The 20417-nt window shown below is 37.7% G+C and overlaps 1 protein-coding gene across 2 annotated transcripts; it reads right to left on the bottom strand.

Moving 5' to 3' along the window:
* Positions 1 to 62: 62 nt before the first annotated feature.
* Positions 63 to 11874, bottom strand: LOC110061211 (dopamine receptor D1-like). Of its 2 annotated transcripts, none has more exons than XM_089290297.1 (2): positions 11734 to 11874; positions 63 to 1158 (listed from the first exon to the last, which is right to left on the bottom strand). In XM_089290297.1, exon 2 carries the CDS (start codon positions 1105 to 1107, stop codon positions 106 to 108), a length of 1002 nt encoding a protein of 333 aa, XP_089146423.1. In that variant the 5' UTR covers positions 1108 to 1158; positions 11734 to 11874; the 3' UTR covers positions 63 to 105. The 2 variants fall into 2 exon arrangements, with proteins under 2 accessions (XP_089146423.1, XP_020623699.1); XM_020768040.2 differs by lacking the exon at positions 11734 to 11874 and adding an exon at positions 6170 to 6990.
* Between the last annotated feature and the right edge of the window lie 8543 nt (positions 11875 to 20417).

The following is a 20417-nucleotide window of genomic DNA, read 5'->3' as shown; positions in this document are numbered from 1 at the left end:
GTCTGTTCTTTTTTAATGAAAGGCTTACGATCGTTACCGCGAGATGAACTATGTCTAGCGACTTTTTTTGATATATTGTACAAAGTTTACTTTGTGTTTTTTTCGTTACGCTCCCTGGTTGAGAAATGAAGACAGCTCTGATTGTGGAATCTGCGGTTTCGGTTTGAAGAATACTCGGCAGAGCATCCTTACCAAAGCTTTTCTTATTTCGGCGTTAAACAGGAATAAAAGCGTGGGGTCCAACGCTGAGTTAGTGTACATTACGCAAAGAAAAATGTTAAAATAGATCGGACTTATTTGCCCTTTGCCGAACTTGTGAACAGTCTGCACGATGAAGAAAGGAAGCCAGCATAGAATGAAAATTCCACCAATCACAGCCAGGACCGCAGCGGCTTTTAAGTCCTTTCTCCTCTTCCTGGTCTGCTGGTACAGTGTACTGGCTTGGTTTTGGGAGTCTATTTGTAAGGCGTGATATCGCGCGATCAGGTAAATTTTCACGTACGACACGCTCATTACGATACAAGGTATCACGATCACGAAGAGCCATAACGCTAGGAAGAAGTACAGCACTTCGGACGTGTAATGTTCTTCGGAGATCTTTCCGCTGCGGCAAATGGCCTCCTTTTCTCTCCACATCACTGGCGGGATCGCCAAACAAAGACTGCCGAACCAAATCACAGCTAATAGGGTTTTAGCCAGGTACGACGGCATTCGGTCCGTATAGTTCAGTGGCGACGAAATGACGAGGTATCTGTTGATGGCAACGGCTGACAAGCTGAACACGGACGCCGCGCCAAAAAGCACCCCTAGAGGGGTGGTGAAATAACAGATTGTATAACTCGGGTACCAATTGCGATCAAAACGTCCAAGGATGGTAGTGGGTATCTTCAACAGAGCGTTTAAGAAATCCGAAGTTGCAAGACTCAATATGAAATAATAGTGAACTTTTTGCAGGAGTTGTCTTTTGATGATTACAGTCACCAATAAACCGTTACCGCCCAGAGCTGTGACAACTAGCAACGAGAGGTAAGCGATGAGGAAGATATTGCTGACTGTCAAGGTGGAAGACTTGGCAGGAGTTGATGACGTGGAGTTGAAGTCTGCCATGACTTCTTCTTGATGTCAATGTTGTAAACCGTGTGAAGAAATGGAATCACGCTAAGAGGAAATGGAGAACACGATTTTCAATTTAATGTTCAGAAAAACCTTCCTAGTGGGCCAATACAAGGTTTAACTTATTACACTCTAATTAAATAACACCCCACTGGGAAATTTCTCGCCGTATTTTAGGCAGAAAACTATGCGTATCCTCACAGGTTTTATCTTAATACGTAGAATGTATCCGCGGTAAGATGCCGATGTGACACCTTCCCAACCCCTCCCCTACACATTCCTTTTCTGTCTAGGGAGCCCATGATTCTACAGCTATGCATACTTCCAGTAACGAAAGAAACCAAAGGAGGAACGCGCCTGTTTTCATCGCTTCTAACTGCCCTCAGGTAATTAGCTATTCTCTGTCTTCTCTTGAGTTGCAGCTCAAAAATCTGAAGCAAAACATTGCAGCGATACCTTAATTTACACCACTCATTGTTCGATAGCATTGCTTTGGTCTTTTGTAATTGTCAGTTATGTCAAGGGCAGTAGCAAATGCGACTTCCCGACAGGGAAAGTCCTGGGAGACTCTGGTTGATAGGTCTCTGAATAGCTACAGCTACTGTAATTAATTCATTTCACGTCGACGTCTGTTGGTTTTGCCATGATTGCTCCTCTTTGGCTAGCTTTGTCTGTTAAGCTCTCAGGGGAATTGCTCGATAATCGTTCTAAAAAGATAAATGCATTCAGCAGACGTGAAAAAGATTAAATTTGAAACAAACAACGAGTAGCATCAAAGAAACTCAAACATGAAAAAGAGCCTTATGTAATCATCACAAATTATATTATGAAGAGACAGGACTTTTGCACATACGTAGTCATCCTTTAAAGTAGAGGTCCTGCTGCGCAGAAGATAGATCCTTTTATACGCTTTTTTAAATTCAAATATTGGTGAATATTGGCACATGAGCTTTGGAAATAGACATGGTCATGTTGCTTGGATACGTCATTCAGGGATTAATGAGTACATCATAGCCTCAACATAACCGTTTCTGGCCTAGTTCGAGCTGGTTCGTACATTTGCAAAGCCAAAATTACACACGAGTTGATTTCCTTTACGTCTTGATTCGTTCTAAGCCGATTTTTAAAGTTCACCAAAATCCCACGTCAAGAAACTTTGAAATGGGGGGAAATGCTAGGATTATGATCAAGTTACTTTTGAAAAATCGTAATCTGGATGATTTAGTCGTTGAAGATGCACCAGGGGTTCAACTGAGTATGTAAAACTCTTGAATTTAGTTTCACAGAGCAGTAAGAAATCGCCGCTTGCAGTGTTGCACAAAAACAGCTGGTCCTGGCTCAATATGTGTATAGAACAAAACCGTCTTCCCGAACTGTGAAAAGCCTCAAAGTTTCAACTCTAGGCTCGGCATATGAAGTTGATGCCCTAAATTATGCAGTATTTTGGGAAAATGTAGAACTGTTTTGTATAATTATCATGCACAGAGAAAGGCAAAAGCGTAAACGAAATTTCGATTGCATATTTTTACGTCAACACGGGCAGTTATTAGTTTTCTCACAAACCTCATCTGCAGACCGTTCTGGAAGGAACATACGGGGTACAGTAGAAGGTATTTTCTCCTTGTTTTCCAAGACTTATCTTTCGTTCACCAAAATGACTTGTGTTTAACGAAGAGTCAATTTATGCCTTAAAATTGTTCGCTTGAAAGGGCAACACGCTGGGTATGGGCTTTCCGTTTCAGCTGGCGCATTCACTTCAAGCTGATATCATCTTACTGCACAAAGACATAGTTTTATTAAATGCCCTTCGGGGGTCAATAACACCATTTTCTGTAGCGAAAACTATCTGCCACATAATAGAACCCTTCGTCTTCAGACAAAGACTGTAAGAATACGTGTATAAGCCATCTCGAAAGAATATTGTTTTAAATTGATTGTGTTCCACTTGGTCTGACGCATCTGTTGTCTGTTCTTGTTCTTGTCTTCAACGGTCTGTGATCTCATTAACATCTTGCATTGAGCTTATTTTTGGAAATTCCAATTTGCACTGAATATTTTAATTATTCAAATTATCTATTTCTCAGTATTATCACTATTTACATTGAAATTTCTCGACCATTTCTTCATCCCTTGTTTTTTCTTCAATGTTTTGTATCCCAAGCGAAACTTGGCATTTAGTCATGAGTACCAAACTTCAGTTTTCATCTATCCCCAGGAAAATAAAAGTAAAACCGTATTGTTGTTTAAATTTTCTATTAAATCATGATATTTTTTTGAGATTGAAGTTTTTACACGCAACAGTGTTTTTCTAACGACGGTTAACTGAAAACTTGATATACCGATTGCAGAACGCTTTCATTTTCTTGGACAAAAAATGGCGCTTAAAGTCCTTAAAACATCTAGCCTGTTACAAAATATGTAGAGCTCTGATCTTTATGTAAAGCCCTTTATATGGAAAGTTCACCTTGTCGCAGCAAAACTAGGATTGATAAACTCTATTCATCAAAACGTTTTTAAAAGGTGGAAACAAATCCTTACCTCGGAGGTTTCAGTGTTTTATCGAAAGATGACGATCATAAAATAACACTGAAGCAAGGAACCGAACTTGCTCACGCGCTACAAACTCTGGAAGTTGTTTCTGGTTTATTTTTTTTTCAGACACTCGGCTACAGGAAATGATGTGAAGCACTTTAATTTTGAACCCGATTTAATGTATGAGAAAAATATAAGCTGACCCAGGTGTTGGCACAAAGTTCATATGCTTAGTATGGCCAGATAACAATGAAATAATGGACTTTTTTGAACAAGTATGTCGGGCGTATTTTGTTTAATTCTTTTGCTCCTCAGGTCGGCAAATTTCAAATTAGTAACACGATCATGGCCATTAACTATGAAAACGTTTTTGTCTTTGGAAATGACGGGACCACAAAGGTGTAAGATATTTTGTACTTCACTTTGGCTTCAAGGAATTAACGTTAGATTGAAATATATTGATAACCATATTTGGAAGGAAGGTCCGGCAAGGTTTCGAAAAGAAAGATCGTTTTCATTTAGCTCTAAATCATCGTATTAGTAATTCTAAGGCCAATAATATTGTCGATACTAAAGTAGTTTTGCGAGTTCATTTATCGAATATAGATTTGTATTACCATGTGCTGAATTGCAGTTGGGGGAGCCTTTTTTTCTCGTGACAGTGCAGTGAATTTTCCTTGGAGTTAATGTCAAATCAAATTTATCACTCCTTTGTGAAACATTTAAATAGTTTATATCAATGCGAGTAATTAAAGGAGTAAAGCATGAAGTGACGATCTATCAGTCAGTTACAGCAATAAGATTTTTGGGTAAGGAAAGGTATTTCGTTAAGTGCTAATTTGTTTAATGATCTTACGTTTCGCCTCGCTTAAATAAATTATAACTGACGCCAGTTTTCTGCCTGAGTTTGCACGAAAACTTCTCTGGGAACTTTGAGGGAAAAATTTTGAGAACTGATACAGAATTTCGGATTTATATTAGCTTTATTAACATCCAGCGTTCAGTTTGCAATCGAGAACACAGAATAACGGCAGTAAACTGGTGAGTTTAATTTCAAACTGACTTCAAATTTTGTCACCGCTTCAGAAAACTATCCTACACGTGCTTAAACTCGCGATCGTTTATGGAACATTTGCAAAAACACCCATCAGAATGAAAGGAAAAAAAAATTCGAGCAAAAATTCTCATTGAAACCTCTAAGAACAAAATTAAATAATTGATATCCAAACTGTTATTCAAACAGAGACTACAGTTAAGTTTTCTGGAGAAAACAACCGTAGCTCTTTTCACCAGAAAAAGGAAAACATTAAAATAATGAAAAAATCTATTTTTTCATTTAAAAGCAGCTCTGCAATAGGCTTAAGTAAAATCACAAGGATTTAGAGGTTTAATCTCGATACGGTTTCAAATTGAACTGGCACCAATTATCTTCTGTAGTGAATAGGTCTCATTCAGTAAGGCTTGTATTTTTGGAACAACAAATGTCTTTTCTACTATCAAAATAGAGTATATTGCAGCCTCGAATCCAGTTATTTCCGATCAGGTTAAACGAAACCTTTTTGCTGTTGTCCAAGTTTCTTCAAATTTCCTATGTTTTGACTATTTTGTTTACTGCTATGGCAACATGTAATGAAGTGACTTTTCTTCGTAATCAATTTAACGACCTTAGAGGTGTCATTAAAACTGGCGCCATTAACACTGCCAAAAAACCTTGGCGTTATGATTTTTGATTTAGCTTTAAAAGTGGACTGGAAAATTTCGGACCCGAAGCAGAATAATAACGGTATTTGATATTTATTGAGCTTGTCTTTGATTGATTTCCGCTATCCGTTAAGTAATCAAGGCAAATAGCACTTGAAAACTTGTCGGTACGCCAGGTTATGACGATTGTGGCGAAGATTTGCGTACCATGGTAAAAACATTATCGTTGTTCCTGTTTTCTAACACGTCTTCAGTTCAACGGTTAAATTGTAATGAGTTTTGATCACAATTAAAAATTTATAATGTTGCTCAATACAGTTTTTCCTAGTTTTTGTGATTTAATTTTGCTTGCTCAATTTTCAGGTAGTTTCATTAAAGTGCTCGACAGATGTCATTTTTGTCCACAATAATCTGTAATTGCAGTATTCGCATTGAAAATATTTGATGTCCGCACTCCTGAAATATATATTGTGTTTATTTTGTGAATTGATTCTTCAGTAAATAGCTGTGTTGCTAGAAACAAAACCTTAATCTGATGACTAGCGGCTCATTGTATGAGAGATGTGAGGACTCTTTTTTGCATCACACGAGCCAAAAAATAAGGAACAAAAATTGTGTCGGAGCAATATTCCAGTTTTAGGTCGACAAACTGGTTGCCGAGTTTTCACATTAGTCTAAATCGGCTTTTATGAATTCGGCCGTTTATCGATATCGAAATCGTTCAATCAGCTTAGCATAACACAGGATTACAAAAACGGGACAGAAAAGTAACACAAATCCCGCATATCACAGATGTAACTGTTATACAACTAACTAAAATCACCTGTAAGCCTGCCTGAGATGCCATTTTCAGCCAACGTTCTGCGCAATTTTCCGAGCCAAACGCGCACGGTTTGGAGAGCGGATACATTGTAATACTGAGATCGATGGGAACAGTTTCTTTCAAAACGTACCAGCCGCATGTGATGTCACTCAGATCATGTGATTGTAATTTCTGTATAGGGGCTATGTTATCATAACAAAAATCGTCCACAAATCTACTCACTTAGCGCTCATCCAAGCACTTCCTCTGTTTATGAAGGCACGTTTTCTTTAATTGCTTGTTTCATTAATAATGCAATGTATACATATATGCTAAAGGCATTTCTTGTACTATACAACCGCGCATGCAAGATTCGGGAACAAGAATTATTTTTCGCCAAGTTGTTTACTTTGTTCGTTTTAGTCATTTAGTGGTGAGAAACGGTTTTTATTGGAGCTTGCCCTTAATTCAGCAAGAAGCTAGAAATATTTTTCAATCCTTCCGTGGCTCGAATATGGGAATAAAAAGGCAATGGTTTAGTTGTGTCCACGATTGTCGACTTGATATTACGTATTCGCTTTGTCGCCTCGGGTGGCTATTGAAAAGTATATTGGTCTTAGGTGAGCCCCTCTTTCTGTCTGAAAGTAAAGTGTTTGGTAACTGAGAAGCAAATCCATTTAGGTCTTGGACAAAGCTGTCAATCACCATAACAATAAGTGACCACAAAGTAACGTTCTTTTCTTATTGACCATGATTAGGCAGTACTTAGCCTTTCATGCAAAGAGGAAGAAGTGCTCTTTTCATTATAAATTTCTTCAAGTTTAGCTACCACTATGATAATCATGGGATTTAATCCAGGGCCCGCTAGATGTGTGGGTGTACAATCAGACAATTTTTCTCGATTGAGAGAATTAAGGTTCAGTGTGACGTTAATGTGGTATTTCTGGAGTTTTTATTGACGTAGGGTTTCGCAGGCAATCACTTCGTTGAAAAAAAAGTACTTTCATCTTATTAATATTGATGCTATTCACGACTGCTCACCTAATGATGAAAAACCTTTTCTTGAATTCTTTTGTGAGCAATAATCTGTTGTTTTAAGGCGGCATTCCAATTGGAAAACTGTCATAAACATTTTTACACCTCACTTCAAATTTTTTTTTTAATTTCCATTTGAAAGAAATGGCCCTTATACATGTTCAACGGACGTGCTCTTTAATTTCCAGGGTGCCAGATTCGTTCAGTTAACTATCTGTTTAGCGGACACAAATCACCTTAACTTTCTGAAACTCGCTTTGGTATTAAATTAGATAACCCACAAAGATTGATGCTATGATGTGATTCCAACAACAATAATTTTAGCGAGGGTTTTTGACCCCAAAATACAAACGCTACTTCTATGCATAATTGTTAAGGTTCTCACAGAGAATCCTTGAAGGAGAGAGAGATTGAAAAAAAAAAAAAAACCAAAGAAGAGGGATGGGAAGGGACAGATTATTAAAACAAGGCAAGTGAAATTACTGGAAGGCCAGAAGAAATTTAGAGCTTTTTTGTGTTTTTTGAAAAATAATTATCCGTTAAGGTTTGTTTAAAGGAAAGTTTCAGCTATCAATCACAATGACAGCGTACCATTTTGCTCCTAGTTCTCAAATATTCCCCTTCAATATTAGCTAAAAAAGGTAAAATAGTAATGATCAAGTTGTGATAGCAAATTCAAACGGAAACAGAACACTTAAAAAGACAACAATTTCTTACCGATTGTGTTTATAAATTACTTGCTTCGGCATCAAGTTGTGCCTAATGCTCGGGTTCTACTGAAATATGCGTCACATTCATGTTGAAAATTGAGCAAGAAGAGACAAAGTTGGGAAATAGCACATTCGTGGAAGAAGTGCCAAATCTCTCACTCACAGTCGTAAAATTCTGAAAACAAATTGTATATAACTTACGTTTTTTTGTTTCGTATTTGCGTAGCGGCTTCCCTCTCGTTGAATTAGCCCGTGAACATGAACCAAACACCTCAAATTCAGTATACTGTTTAGGCCTCACTGGTTCCAGAGGCGATTGAGGCTCTCTCCATTGTGAAACCAAAAATTGTGATATTGTTTTTGTCGGTGTCTGTAAGAAGTTTCACGATGCAAACTTTAATCCATGCGTGCACTTTATTATTCGATTCAAATGTTGTATTGTTATCAAAATTAACATTATATATTATTGATATTAATAAATCCGGCTTCATTTAAAATTTCAGGTCTTTCTTTTATCTTCCGCTGTTGAAGTTTTCAGTTCCAGCCTTCATTTAAAATTATTCCTTGAAATCAACGAAACTTGATTAGTTTAAAAATTGATTCAATTGTTGCTTCGTTTTTCTGAGTTTCTGTAATTAAAAGATCACGTTGCTCGGGATTGTTGAGTTAATTCGAGAGATTTTTTTTTTTTTGTGGTAGGCTTAACCTGAGAAAAAAGGCAGGAAAAGTGACATGAAAAAAAATCCCTTGCATATTATTGGTTACCAAGGTCTGCCATTGTCTTTGTGCCTAAGTGTGAATCGCTTGATCAAATATGATGTTATGAAATATCCGGAAAGCAAACACATTTACCTAGAAAGTTAAATAATATTTTTGGACTAAAAGTATATAGCAATAATATTGGTAATTATTTTGAAAAATGCTTTTTTATATTTTCTAAGTTCCAAGGTGATTCCAATGGTATTAACACTAATGAATATAAGGATTGTCAACGTACTAGCTTGGACTAAGAGAGAATCTTAATTAAAACAACTGTACGGTCAAATAGTAAAGCACTGCAAATTACCTTTCAACTAACATGCAATGCGAGTTTTAATTAAAAAGAAATTAAAACTAAAGCCGATCAAAAAAAAAAAAAAAAAAAAACGTCGATGGCAGTAGTAAACTCCAAAAAAATAAAAAGGCCGCTATGAATTATTTCACAACTGATGGAGTAATCCTAATTTAATTAAGCTGTATGTAATTGCTAAATAATAATCTAACATTAGTCCTTTTCTGAAGGAATATTGTACACCAATTGGAATCCCCTACCTATATAATTTCCTAATTTCTGAACCTTAAATACAAGAGCTTGGTGTTCCTTTTGATGTTTTTTTTTTTAATTTGTTTTGTCTACCTTCAATCAAAGAAACATGATTTTGAGTAGGCAAATTTCGATCAGCTTTAAAATAGTTCAGAGTTCAGAAGTCACGTGGTACAGGCAGAAGACAGAGAAACCCACATTTAAGTGGCCGTCTACATTCTTTTAAATTGGCATTTCGTTATGAAGGCGGCCACCACGAGATTTCTTTTTTCGTCAAGCTGGTTTACTTTGGATTATGTGGTATATAGCGGCTATGGACATTTCTACTTTCCCCGGCCGAATGAAATACGAAGCTATATCTTGCAGATGTTATGTTTACCAGCATTCTGTCTCGTCTTCCTTTTTTTTTTTTTGGACAGTGAGAGGAAACTATTATGTTCAATAAGTCAAGAGAGAACCTACAATGGTTTTGGGCTTGAACTGTATGCCCGCCAAGTTTCCCACAGATTTGGAAAAATAGGGTTCGATTTTTTCCTCAATTTCTGGGCAAGAAGAATAGCTTTGGGGGCGATCTTATATGAAAAACCAGCAGGTGAATTCACCCCTAGCTCTCTTAACCGAGCGATGGTCATGTTCCATTTTTCATGACTTACCCCGTGCCCCTGCGCGGGCAACAGCAACTAAGCTGCGCAGTCTAAAGCTTTCTCAAGCTTCTTGTTTACAGTCCAAATGACTCCCGCAGGTGTGTAAAACTCAGTATGCTCGTACATACTTTCACGTATGCGGTTGAAACCCTCGTGAGGAGGAAAATGACGGAAAAGGAAAAAAAAATTGAAACATGCTGTCTTTGTTCTTGGTTTCTATATAAGCCATCAGTGATGGTTATATAACGTGATTGCTGAATCGAATGAGTATGTCACTTGAGCACGTGTTTGGCTTAAAAACGCGTTTTTGCACTCCTTCGCTACAAAGAAGAAAAAGGGTTATAGAGAAGACTTGCACTTTGTGATTGTATTCTCGTGTTACTGATACTTTGATATTTCGCTTACCTTTTCAAGCTAAAACACTTTTGCCTAACCTTGAAAAATGAAGGTTGTTCTTATCGGATCCGTTGTTTTCTAAACTATGCTCATTCACTTCGTTTTTAGCGAACTAACTGTTACTACATTCCAGTGTAGAAGGGAGTAATTTGAACTCTAAGCCAGCACAACTGAGACTGGTTCACCGTTTGTAATTTGATTGAGGTACCCGGCGGCACAGAATGCTTTCTGAACATCTAGTTATGTAACAAAAGGAACGCGATATCGCCCTGAATACAGGTGACCAAAGCTTTTAAACTACAAATGTATCATAATAGTTTACATGGGTCATAAATTCTACCGAAAAATGTGTACTTTTTCTTCACAGAAAAGTGAGTGAATACCTGAGTGTTAACTGAAAAATTCCCCTGTTGTCTTTCGCTGTGATATTTTATATCTGATGTATGGGTGGCTCCTGAAATCCGTTATGGGTGAGTTTTTACCCTCTACTCTACGTGGTGACACAGTTTGTCTGGTTTTCTGTGCAATGATCCAATTCACTATGTATCCAAACTTAAAATTATCGATATTTCAAATGGACCGACATTTTACTGAAATAATAGTGGCCGCTCAACGTCCGAAAAGCAATGCAATATCCTTTCTGTCAACTTACCGGACATAAATTTAGCTACTGAGCAAACTATATGCCCTGTGTTCGGCTTTCGCTTTATTGGTGACAGCCAAAACGGCAAAAACTTTATTTGAGAGCAATAAATGACCCAGGTTTGCTTTTAACTGAGACAGCTAATTTCCCGTTCAGTGCTTCTGCAAATAAGGGTGCACACACACAAAAATAATCACAACACTGCAAAATATTCTCTTCGCAGAGAATTTGTTCATTGACAGCAGCCGTGCAGTATACGTTGCTTCTCATGAAATTCTGCAAAATATCCCAAGACTCGAAATTTACATGAAAAAGAGAGTTGCATGATATCAGGACGACGCTTAGCAATAATATTCAGATATGACAGAGGACTCAGTTTCGTCTCATTGGACGTTGTTAGGTTGATTAACTCAAAGGCGGTAGATCAGAAAACATAATTCTGAATAATGCCTTTTGGGTAAATAAAACAACTGACTTACGTGGGATATGGCTAAAATTTGATCGAAAGTCTCGGTCACAGCTAAACCTCGTTATCTTAGATTAGTATGCAGAAAATTCTGAATATAGGCTAATTTATTTCCTCCTACCTTCCATTATGTCTTTGTGCAGTTTAAGATGTCAAAAATAAAATATTTTCCCTACGTTGCTGGCGAAAAAACAGATCTGCGCTACGTAGCAGGGAAAAATATTATTAGTGTTAAATTTAAAACGGTGCTGAAGTAGAGTCACAGAGTCATTCTGCGTCTAGAAATGAAATTCACATATGTGCCTACGTATTTGTTATACTCGTGATAACAAAAATATTCTCTCGCGTCGTCGCAAAACACTCTAGGTCTATAATAATAAATATTTACCTCAGATGAAACAACTGGATGATGTAAAACTGGAGATGATGATCAGTGGTATAAAACTGGAGATCCTGAAAATGCTCTCAAATTGGTCGATTCATGTGCTTTTCTTCCGGAGCTCACTTAACCGATCTCAGCTGAATCAATCTCACCGGGTAAGTGTCTTGTCCTCATCAAAATGGTAAATGTTTATCTGGGAGGGTTGATGACCAATTACGGCATCGGCTAAAATGCAGGTGTAACGTGAGACTTGGCTTTTAAAATGAGCAAAACAAAAGAAAATACACCTGTAATTAATATGGATTTTAACATTAACGAAATTTGACCCGAGGCAGTTATTCAAATTTGTGGAATAAGTCTTCATTGCTTTTCATGGTTAAATAGCTCTTAAATATAATGTGGCTAATGACAATTTATGGCCTCTTCTCATGTGATAAGAACATGCAAATTGAAGTAAAGTGGGAAATTTAACTCTTCACTTAAATCCAACATCTTAATTTTAATGCAAGGCTTTTGGCACGAAAGATAGACAGAAGTTGAATACAGTACTTACAGACGTCGAAAGAAGCGTATTTTTATCTTTCTATTCTTCATCAATGATTTAACTCGGCGACTGTACCAAGAAAAAACAGTTATAACCGAAGTAAATGACTTTGCAATGGAGTTTATACTACAGGTTACGCCAGGATGCCTATATCATCTGTTATATGACAAAAACAGAGGCATTACTTCATGCTTCGAGTCACAATCCCAAGAACATATGGTACTTAGAGTCGCGTTGATAATATTTTAGCGGCAAGCGTTGGCAGTGAAACCATAACAAAGGCCGAAGAAACTCCATTAACGACTGATATGAGCAAAAACCCTACCCTCAAACCCCTTCTAATATCACTGCCAGAATTAGGCCAGTTTTAATGAAGTTACGCAAGTGAGGATCAAAGTTAAGGAAGCTATTAACTCAAGGTAGGTCTCCACTCCATGTAGGCCTTTTTCAATGTCACTGGTACCCAGCTCTTTCGCGGATCAGTTACCATCTGCGTTACGCGGATGTTGACTCGGAGGATAAAATAGCGTGTTAAGCAACTTGGGCTGTCCCTTTAAGTAAATCCAAGTCGTAGTACTTGTTATTTGCAGACTACCATAGGATTTCTGAAGTCGGAAGTGATCTAAACATAACATGGAAGGATTAACCCTCTTATCCTTCATCCTTCCTTCAGTTATGCTGATAATTTCAGAGCGGAGAAACGCACTGCGCAGCTTCAGTTCTGTGCATCCCTATAGCCCTACTTGGGGGCTCAGGTAATAATGCAGGTTACAATGATGGAAAGAACGGTGAACTGCTAATAAAGTTCGCGATGAGGATGTCGTTCGGTTGATTTATTTGTACCAGGAGCGATAATCGATTATGGCTTCTGGTTGTACTTGACAAAAATGATTTTTTTTTCGGCATTTCACTGTTAAGAAAACAAGGCTCCCCTAACATGCTGAGAGGATCTCTTGCTTTTATATTCACGTGGGTTGCTTATATGGATGCAATATGTAAAGGGAGTTGTCAGTAAAACTGTGTCATCGCACCGAAACTTCTTGTATACCGTTGGAAATAAAAGGTTCGGAAACCTTCTTTAGGTTAATTTTGTCCGAAAAAAAAAAGATTCTTCAGGAAAACAATACACCAGCTTTCCATTAGTGACTTGAAAATGTTACTGCTTATCTGGAAAATTGGGAAAGCATGTAAAATTTGTCACTATTTTTGTTTATACGTTGGAGCCTGGAGCCCGCAGCCAAAATTCGCGCATGCTTACTGCGTTTTCCACTCTGGAACTGATAATAGCGTCGACCCGGTTGTTCAAAGGACTACGCTATCCATTGGAAACATTCCTATCCAGTGGATGGCATAGTTTTTTAATTCGTCAACACTTATAAACTCGATAGTAGCAGCTTTGCGCTTGTCTACATGTGGACCTGGGTACAATTCAAGCTACACTTCCGGTCGTTCCCAGGGTTCGTCAAGAGACCGCCCAAGCCCTCGGTCGATCACAGGAGTTTTACCCCTGATTTCTCGAACTCCCGGGGGGAGGGGTACTTTGGGAATTTCTGGGTGGGGATGTGCGGCTGGGACACTGGAACCCTTAGCCTATACCAGAGCTGGTTCAGCTGAATTTTGCTACCCCATACTAGAGTAAACTCCCCAAATCCCCCCATCTATTGACACTGTTGAGGCTGATTTGCGTAAATTTAAACTTGCCGATCTGATTTTTTTATATTTTTGAGTGGCAATTCCTGGTTTCCTTAGTCTAGATAAAATCTTCAACCAACTAGTCACTTTTGTGAAAAATTATACCGTATTCTAGACCCAAACGCTCTGATTTATATACCCTATCCAAGAGTAAACTGCTTGAAAACCATACCTTTCACAACGGCACATACCTATATAGCCCATATATGGCAGTACCCCCACCGGGCTCGAACTATCCGATTTTTCAAATCAATTTTTGTTTCCCTTGCCGGGAGATTCAAAAAAGCGGGATTCTACAATAACTACAATTTTTCTTGAGAGAGGAAGCGTTAAATATTTTGTCATTCCTCAATTCGTGTTCTCTAAAAAAATATTTAAAGCGTGTTATTTGGTTTAACAAAGATCTTGATAAAATGTACATGATAAACGTATATACGACCTAGGAATATTATTAAATACGAATTTATCTATGTCTGTATATCTTTCAATCGCGTAGTGAATATTGTCTCTATTGGTTCTTAATTAAATTGGCAGCTTTCGCCGTGAGCAAGGCAGTGAGCCACGAGTTCCTTACATCCTCTGCGGGGCAGCGAAGCAAACACGAGCTTCCATCGTCGTGACAAACCCTTAGGCAATCCATGCTATGTAGAGTTAGAGATGTGATGTCAGACACTATTACAATCCCTTAGAAGGTTAGCACGGCTTGTCTGTTCTCGTAACAGTACAGGTTATCCTCCAACAACACAAAGCGCTTTTTGTTCCAGCTTGTTCTCCTAAACGGAGAACTTTCTCGAGTTCCCTTGGTGTCTTGCGACTTAAAACTTGCCTTGGTAGAAAACTCTTTTTGAGGGTTTTAAAATAATTTTGTCAAATGAGTCACAAGTGCCGATATCATGTGCTTAAGGCAATCTCCTAGAATTAAGTGGCTGCGTCAAGTGGTTACCATGCCCAACCCAATGTGGCTTTCTCAAATGGAGACAATCTCATACGAAGGCCGCCTTACGTCGAAAGAAATATAGTCTGTGTCCGAGTATGAAAGAAAGTGACTGCACTGAAAATTATTTTAGTAGCTAGCTTAGCTTTGGTTCAGGCATATCAGTGTGGAATGAACTTCGTGCGCAAGGGGTAGATCAGCGTGCGGCGGTCGAACGGGAGACAAAGGGGTAGGAAATGCGAAGATTTAGAAGAGGAACATGGAGCCGCTTGAGTGAGCTATAGCAGTGGTTGTTTCCAAGAGTGTAGGAGCCAAGAACGACAAGCCAAGAAAATTGCTTGCAGTATACATAAGGTGCAGAATATACCGTGTTAAATTTCATAAGATTTTCTTTTTTTCTTGGATGTCGTACATCTGACGCATTCCATGTGACATGTCACAGTGTGCTCAGATTAATTTCCCAGGGTACGAGTTCAACAAAACATTTCCTGTTGGTAGTTGAAGTGTAATAACGTTAACGGATATTAATTTAGTATTGGCTTTTCCAGCATTTTGTATAACATTGGTAGATTTCGCAGTTTGTTTCTACTTTCTCTTTAAGGCTGCGGTCAACCTCGGTACGTTGGAGGCCAAAAATGTAATCGATTAATCTGAACGTTTTTGATAGTTTGCTGCACAATTGCGTGTAATGTTGAGTATAGTGAACACAACGCAATGTCGCAGGTGCTGACAAACGTATTGTTAAAATATAAAGTTGCAGACGTAGACTGAAGCGAAATTCGTTCTTCTGCAACGTCCGTACAATGTTGAACGCTACATTTTGTACGGCGAAAAATAAAAAAAAAATCACGCAGAACATTGCGACCCAAAGGAGCCTGCTTACTTCCTTCTACCTATACACCTACAATGGTTAAAATGGATCTTCAATAGGAAATCATTGACCACTGGGTTCTGTTTTTTTGCGCCACTGTTGTCCCGATTAACAGGACGTTAATTATTCTTATTGTTAGCTGTGAACAAATAAATGAGATGCCAAGCAACAAAAGACCTGGGAGCCTGAGAAGGCAATGTGCACATGCAAAGTTGAGGCGTGATTTTCTGATTTACATTTTATTCTTCGGTTCCTCGTGGTCAGAACTGTTTGTCTTCTTCGAAGCAGAAGAGATAATTTGAACAAATTTCCTGAAAATCAGTGTCAATTAAAGTGAAATAGTGGTAGTTTGCACCGGAATACCTGGTATGGACGCACAAGTCAGCACCGACTTTATTCAGGCACATAGGCGTACGACAAGGTGAGATCAGAGTTTAAAATATAATGTACAGCATTGTGAAATATTTGAGGATCGTGAAAGAAAGGAAACTTTCTTTCAAATCTATGAGCGTACTTTGTGTTGTTCGGTATATAGAAGCCATACTTTGGTCTGGACTGACTACAAGTTTCATGGATGTTTTGTTCATACATGCTTGTATTACTTTTCTCAGTTTCAGGTCAAGAACCATGAAAGAAACCTTACAGTTGAAGACTGTAGGCCGAGTAAAGAATTTCGTCAACATGGTAAGCTAAAAGTATAACTTGAACAACTTGCATGCTAGTTAAGTGGCCTGCGGTTGCTGTGAGGAAATTCGAAACCTCTTAATTTTTCTGGATTAGTTGTTTCATGAATGTTTTGCTCCCGGGGGGAGGGGGGGGGGGACTCCCATATGGAATGGACGGGGATGCTCGTTGTCTCGCTTAGGGGTGTAAATTTCGGATTTTGTTCTCGCTTTGGGTGTTCTGGGCAAAATGTCGTTATTTTTAGCCGGCAAGTTCTCGTTAAGGGTTGCGCGCGAAGAAATAACAAAACAGAAAGAATTTTGATTCTTTATATTTACTCAATTCAGATAAACAAATTCGCCATCATTAAAAGTCACTGTACTTTTTATTTGTCTGTTTTATAAACTGGTCTCTTTTAGGGGTCTGCATAAGCTTCGGCCACGCCCAGATTGGTCTCTTATAGGGGTTAAATTCAAAATTTCCGACGAGCATCCCCGTCCACTCCATATGGGAGTCACCCCCCCCCCCGGGGGTTTGCTCATGGTAGGAGATAAGGTGATAAGAAACTTGCATACCGGCTGGTTACCCTGTAATTCCTGGCGGGAAATTCGAAACCTGTAACGAATATGTCGCTTAGGATACAGACTGATCAGTAGCTGCTAGACTTTCTCGAAGTATCTCAATACTTGCAATCGAAAAATTCCTGTGAAAAATCTTAAAATCCAAAAATCTTCAGCTATCATGGAAAACCAGTTTGACATTCTTATATAACTTTGTTTTAGTGTTTGCAGTTCGGGATCCATCTTGTAGTCTTGGAAATTTCTCAGTTTCTTGTATACAAGGAAGGCTTATACCACTTATGTTTTGATTTAAAAGGGACTGATTCGTTACGTCTCATGAAAAGTTCATTTTCACAGTATAAAATACGATTGAATAATAAGAATGTTAATGACAACTTTAAACCGATGATAGCCACAGTCTTGAAATATATCAGTGTGCAAATAAACGTAAGATAGGATTTTGAAATAATATTTTAATATCAAACGTGTCCGGTATTTACGCTGCCCAGCACCCGCGAAATTCAAACCCACTGGATGTTTGAGGTGCATAATTTTACCCATAATCTCTTCTAAACGTTAACGTGGACATTCACCTCAATATTTTAAGGTTTTATGCTCACAGCGCAAGTGGATTTGAAATTTGTAACCTTAGAATTCTCTGGTATGTTTACCGAGTCATGTGCAAAATTAAAAAGCAAATTTTATCAAAAGGAAGGACCTAAATTAAAGTCGCTGAAGTTTTTCGTTTATAATTATTTTGGGTTTTCGTTCTTTTAAATGTGATTTTGTAAATTCAAAATTTGATTTAACACATCGTAACAAGGCTTATGTTTTAAATTTCTGGAAGACACAGTTTTTAGGGAATTCGCCATTTGTGAAAATTAATTCCCAGAGGAATTAGCCTGACATGTGGAGAGTTCGTTATAGGCGATTGCAATGAAGACGAGCAAGGGCATTAAAACAGTGTTTTGAAATCATGATTTTGGAACATTTAATATGTATCCTTTTATGACCAAGATTTTCTAAGTTTAGTTTTGAGGACACTGGAGTCCATAACGCGCTTTGAGCAAAATGTTTTAAATTTGCATTGCACACGGCAAAGGTGTGACATCAGAGACACGAAACAATCGCTACTGTCAAAGATCCTGCGACATCCAACATCCATTTAAATTTTTCGCATGTTCATTCCTATTTTTTTTCTTTTTTATAAAAAAAAAGTCACTCCCTCAATCAAAATTTAGAATGTTTTACATGTCTCAAAAATTCCTTATAAGTCATCATTTTGGTTTATTTTCTCTTAAAACCTGAATTTGAAATCACAAGTTTGTTTATAAAAATTTCTGGACGCTTCCCGATCAGTGAGTGGCCAAATTCTAAGTTGTTATTTGGGAGTTTTGCGGTACACTACGTATTAAGAGGCATAAAGCCAAGAGTTGTAGAATAATTTGAAAAGAAATAGTTGTGTCCATTTGACTTTGAAATTCTGTGCATCAAGGGACTGGAAACGATTCGCTTTCATAAGCCAATCAGATTATCTTTCAAACTGATTTTATCAGATGTTCTTCAGCTATCGAAGATTTCGGTTTGAGTAAGGTCTGATCGAGTAAATAAGAAGCATCATCACTAAAGTCATAAGGTTTTATCAAAATCCCAACGCTTAGTCTGCACTTGTTCGCCATTTTGGCGTTCCACTAAGGCATACCATCGGTGGTGACCATAGAAGTATAGAAAGAAACCAGATCTTTTTTTTCAAACAATTTAAAATAATTAGTTTGACTTCGAAACTCTCTAGATCAATTTTAATTATTATCATATCTGGTTATGAAAAAGTAGCACAAAAAATTGGGGTTTATTTGAATTAAATCAGTTATCACTGAGAAACGTACTCAATTGAATCGTTGCAAATTTTAAAACTTGTTCTCACAAGTACTTTCTCTTTCAACGGAACGCAGACATGTCATGCAGAAAGAGCCGCGATAATAAAGTAGATCGACCATGTTGGGAGAGATCGACGAACGAATTCCGAGAGTTTCCGATCATTCCTGAAGTCTTACTTACAGGGGGAACAGTTTGTTTGAACAAGTATTTAGAATAGTGTAATCTCGGCCACCTAAAGATTTTGTAGTGTCAATCAACCTTATAACATCCTTTTAAAGTTTTCAGTGTTCTCACACGTGTTTGTTTTCTCTTATAGTCTTTGCTTTCTGAATGATGTGGATCACAATCCAGGGGACAGAAGTCTAGATGTCTTAAGAACTCAGACGTGCAAGACAAGATAATAACAGATTAATCATAGAGGTAGTCGTTATTTCGAATGTCTTTCAATCGTGCATTAAATTATAATGGACTGCTTTGTAAACAGTTTTCTCCGGCCTTTGCATCTCGCCAACACGTCATAATTTACTATGTGTAATCCAAATTCCGGCCGGTTAGGCGAATTTATTGTTTTAGTAAGCATTCGGAAATCCTAGGAAAAATTTGGATGATTCTGTTTTCTCAAGTTGCAGTCTAAAGGCAGTATGATTAATTTGTATTGTAATTTGCACACGTGTAAAACAAATTATCAGCTCTATAGGAATGTGGCATGGTGGACTTACTAACGACAAGAAAAACGACCAAGATCTGGCAATGAATACCAGTCTTAAATTAACGGCAATTTGAAGATTGCACTGTTTTTGAACTCTTTTCCAACGATTGAAGGAGAGAATTAGGCGGTTTCACTTTCTAGGTTAGATAATTAATCCAAAAGTTTGTGCAAAATGTTTACGCGTTTAGCATCATGGGTTTAAAAATACCTATTTGGATTGTCCGTCAATAAGTTTTAGTTGCTCTGTGAAAATTGTTATTTGGATACACCTTTTCGCCTGTCATTGCCAGGCTACTCTGATAACTTAAACTTACACCGCTCTGTTAACACACTTCGCGAGTTGTTGCGATATTCCGAGTTTTGTACAAACACGGTCCGAAATAGTCCACTGGAATATAATTTTACGGAGAAAATTTGACATAAATTCAAATATTGTGCTTCGATAATCCATGTTTGTACGTATTTAAAATGGCGCAAACTACGCGAAGATCTTTGATACGTGTTTTTATAGCGAGGATTTTTAAGCCGAGAGTATTCAACAAGGCAGAAATGCCGATTCCTATTTATCAAAATACGCTTGCAAGTTTTTTTAATCTGTGCATGTAAAAATGTGATATTTTGCTTAGCTTTCCGTTTGAAATTCGTTCAGATTTACTGTATTACTCTTCACGTTGTTTGGCATTTGATTAGATTTTGAATACTTTTCTTCTCAGAGACATTCAGACTTAGATAATCTCTAGAGTCCAATGTAATGATTGATTGTAGTTAAGTATTTACTTAAAACGTTTGTCTTGTAATTATCAATGGTACACAACAAGAAAATAATAATAAAAAAAACA

This window comes from Orbicella faveolata, unplaced genomic scaffold (genome assembly GCF_042242905.1).
Source record: "Orbicella faveolata isolate gen_17 unplaced genomic scaffold, um_ofav_v1 contig_1, whole genome shotgun sequence".
Classification (NCBI taxonomy): Eukaryota; Metazoa; Cnidaria; class Anthozoa; order Scleractinia; family Merulinidae; genus Orbicella; species Orbicella faveolata.
The sequence above is the reverse complement of the archived record's forward strand: the minus strand, read 5'-3'. Positions and strand labels throughout refer to the sequence as shown.

Bases quoted from the DNA above. Each gene is read 5' to 3' on its own strand.
- LOC110061211 (XM_089290297.1), bottom strand. From the start codon at position 1,107: ATGGCAGACTTCAACTCCACGTCATCAACTCCTGCCAAGTCTTCCACC.